The sequence below is a fragment of the Citrus clementina genome, unplaced genomic scaffold (genome assembly GCF_000493195.1).
Source record: "Citrus clementina cultivar Clemenules unplaced genomic scaffold, Citrus_clementina_v1.0 scaffold_4, whole genome shotgun sequence".
NCBI classification, from domain to species: Eukaryota; Viridiplantae; Streptophyta; class Magnoliopsida; order Sapindales; family Rutaceae; genus Citrus; species Citrus x clementina.
This window is the reverse complement of record NW_006262274.1, coordinates 5,571-9,651: the sequence shown is the minus strand read 5'-3', so window position 1 is coordinate 9,651 and position 4,081 is coordinate 5,571. Positions and strand designations below refer to the sequence as shown.

The 4,081-nt window shown below is 33.8% G+C and overlaps 1 protein-coding gene across 1 annotated transcript; it reads right to left on the bottom strand.

Annotated features, from left to right (window-relative positions):
- Nucleotides 1-403: 403 nt before the first annotated feature.
- LOC112099311 (protein FAR1-RELATED SEQUENCE 5-like) lies at nucleotides 404-2,634 on the bottom strand. Its single transcript, XM_024186712.1, has 3 exons — nucleotides 712-2,634; nucleotides 543-614; nucleotides 404-463 (listed from the first exon to the last, which is right to left on the bottom strand). Exons 1-3 carry the CDS (start codon nucleotides 2,632-2,634, stop codon nucleotides 404-406), a joined length of 2,055 nt encoding a protein of 684 aa, XP_024042480.1.
- Between the last annotated feature and the right edge of the window lie 1,447 nt (nucleotides 2,635-4,081).

Sequence of the window (4,081 nt, the reverse complement as noted above, 5' to 3'; positions counted from 1 at the left end):
CTCAAAATTATACTATGGCCCAAATCATTCTAATATATTCCAAGTGGATCCATTTCTAGCATTTTTAAAATAGACTTATTAATTCACAGTGTTATGAAATTATAATTTGGCCCCAAAAATTATTCTCAAAATTATACTATGGCCCAAATCATTCTAATATTTTTCAAATGAATCCATTTCTAGCATTTTTAAAATAGACTTATGAACTCCAGAATTTCAAAAATGTCGAAATACACATACACCAAATTACATTAGTTCATTAGTTGAATAATACATAAAACATAAGCATAAGCTAACTTCGATCATATGCTTGGTTCATTAGTTGAAAACTCCCCTTGATTGGCCTCCTCAAAATTTTGTTGTTGTGCATGTTGCAAGTGTATGTGATGAGTTGTACAGTAATTCATCCAATACTGATAGTAAAGGGGAAAAATGCATGTTGTAGGGGTATTTGTAGTGGTAGCTGTTGTACAAAAAAAAAGTTAAACACAAATTATCAAACATATGAAAATCAATGGAAATAACAAATAAAAAAATATTACCATAGCCATATTGCTCTCTTGTGTTGGGATTGTAGTAGCCACCTGAGAAGATAAATCATGTGTCTCCGCGTCCTAGAAATGCAGTCAACACACATTCAAAGTATTAAATTAAATTAATTTAAAATGAATGTATCAAAGTATTAAATTAATCTAAAGTATATACAATTACCTCTACAGATGTGTTTATCAAAACATTGTTCGATTTCTGTTTTGGCCTCTTAAATTGCTTTTGCTTTCTTTGACAAGGTGGATGACCTTTGCGCCGAATTACTACTGGATCCTGTATGTTACTACTAGATCCACCATCAATGGTTGTATCATCACCGTCAGATCGAACATTTAGAGATACATCCTTCATTACTTTCTCGATCCAACCCATAATGTTTTTATGGCTTTCTTCATTTTTGGAAGCTACCTCAGCAACATCATAAAAAGCAGTGCACTCCTCTTTATATCGTTGATGTTCAATGCTCGAACTCCGTGCATCATAACTAACTTTGACTTTACTATAGAATCTCCGCACATCTTTCCTCCATCTTCGTAGGATATACTTTTCAGGCAGTAATTGCACATGGTTACATGACAACACTGCGATAGCGTGTTTGCAAAGAATGCCCTTATATCCAAACATTGAACACACACAACGAATTTCACCTTCATCTTTTTCAAAAATGACTTTAAAAGTCTTTTCTCTACTCTTTTCATCATTTTCAATAACTTCATATTCTGACCCCCCACAACTGAAAACCTTACAATATATCTTATTCATCAGCTCCTGTTGAAATTCCTGAAACTTGGAAATAGTGTACACTGCTTCAATTTGTTTTTCCATTGCAAAACTGGTACGACATGGCGATCGTTGGCTAAAACTCCGTGCATCTGCTTGCCATTCTTTCTCAATTTTACTTTCCATTGCTTTCTCATATTTCTCCACAAATTGCTTCAAAGTTTTCAAGTTAACATACCCATCAAAGAACGCATTCATACTCTCACTATACTGAGTGGTTGACATTTCAGCCCAAAAAGTAGTTTTCACGAAACATGGAACCCAACGATTTCTTTCTTTATATAATCCATTCAGCCACTGATTATTACTAATATCATATTTATCTAACATGTCATGCCAAGCTTCCTTGAATTCAATAGGAGTATGTGAATCATAAACAACAGAAGGCAATGAAACCCTAATGGCATGATATTCTGCATACCTTCCCAACTTCTCAGGCACCTTTGTTAATATATGCCACAAACACCAACGATGCCTAGTGTTTGGAAAAAAAATCTGAATTGCATTTTTCATTGCTTTATCTTGATCTATAATGATTCCAAGGGGAGGACACCCAGACATACATGATAGCCATGTGTCAAATAACCACGTAAATGTCTCCGTGTCCTCATGCGAAATCAACCCATATCCTAACAAAATTGATTGACCATGATGATTAACTCCTACAAAAAGAGCAAATGGCATGTCATACTTGTTTGTAAGATATGTTGTATCAAATGTGACAACATCCCCAAAGTCCTTATAGCCTGCCCTGCTCCTTGGATCTGCCCAAAATACATTTTTTAACTGACCCTCCTCATCTAGGTTAATACTGAAAAAAAACTCATCATTTTCTGTTTGCATTTTCTGAAAATACCTCTGAATTGCAATAGCATCCCTTTCTCCGAGTCTTAATCGCCTCACTTTGTCAACATGATTTCTAGCATCTCTTTCTAAAAATGACACATTTTCAAAGCCACCAGCCTCGACAACAATCGACTTAAAACTTTGAGCCATTTTAATTCCAGCTTTTTCATTTATTTCAAGCTGCTTTTTAACAAAAGGACTAATGGTACAGTTGCATCGATAATACCTACTCTTACTCGGACTCACGGCATGGTTGTGTTCAAGGATCAAATTTCCAATTACCCATTTTCCACTAACAAAATCCAAACGTCCTCCAATTTTAGCATTGCATCCAATTTTTTGGTTTGGTTGAAGCCGCAAAACATTAGTGGATTTGGCTTTTGACTTGCCGTTTCTCCCACAAGTAAATGTCACATATCTCAAACTCCCATCATCCCATTTTCTACAAGATCTCCGCATCACTGGAAACCCCTCTTATAGGCCATAAGCTTTATAATATTCAAACATTTCATCAGGACTATCAAAAGACATCCCAACCGTAGGCTCAACAACATTTTCCACCACCAATTCCTCATTGTTTTCTTCCAAATCAGCCCCCTTTAAATCCTGCAATTCCCCAACTTCATCAACCTCCTCCACTTGTTCGAAATTATCCATTAATTGCTGCAAATTAAAATAATTCAATATCTTATTAGTTATTTATCGCAAATTCATTAAATTTAGAAACAAAATTTAAAATACAAAATGAAACAACTCAACATTCAAAATGCAACATAAAAACAAATACTCAGCGGATGGTAAGGTGTTTAAGTTGAATAATTCAAAACCAACAAATGGTAATTAACAAGAGTATTAGTAATAGAAACTTCTCCATATTCATCACTTCGTCAACTCAAGGCTGTATACAATATATCTTATTGATTTCTTGAGGACGACAATGAAAATTAAGGTTTGAAATCTAATGAAAAGAATTGGTCAAATTTTATAGGTCAAATGATATAGCTTTTGCAGTATAAGGTTCAGATATACAAACAAATGCCCAGCTCATTAATCAATATTCAAAATGCAATATAGAAACAAATACTTAGCTTAATACCCATTATATTAACGTAATTGTCAAATAACGGCAATATCACCCAAAACAAAGTTTCATACAAACATGAGAACGGAAATGAGACAAATCAAGAATATGAGAACTGAAAAAATAAATTCAATGTTACAATGTTACAATGTTGTAAAAACACAGGGAAAAATTAAAAAAAATAAAAAAAAAATGCTGCAAAGAAGACAGTACCAAAAAAATAAATTCAAGCTTAAAAAATTCAAGCTTTCAGGCACAATGTTAATCTTGCTCTGCCGAAACTTCGCAGCTGCTGTTGGTCTTGTTTCGTTGAAACTCAGCTTAGTAGCCGAAACTCAGCTTTCAAGGACAAATTTCGCAGCCGAAACTCAGCTGCTATTGGTCTTGTTCTTCACTAAGTGGGTGCGTTCTTTGTTAATCACTTTCTTCAGTTCAACTTAAGACGAAGAGGATGAAGCGTTCTCTTGTGGATCCCGAATGGCTGGATCTCGGTCGAGCAAGATTAACATTCTTGGTTTTGGAAATGGTAAGTGAAACGACAGCGTTTTGGAGAAGCAAAAAAGGAAAAAAAAACAAACAAAAGACGTTGTTTTGTTTATTTTCGGGGTTTGACCCAAGGCAAACATCATCACTCTTATTATTATTATTATTATTATTATTATCTGCTTTTAAATTAATTATTGTCATTATGCATAAATGTAGTTTGTCATCTTCCTTAATTACTTTAATTTCAGATTTACTTTAATTATTTTAATTAGGGTTTTGGTTTAATTTCTTAAATTAGATGCATTAATTTTATTTGTGAATTTTAATGGTGGTGTAATT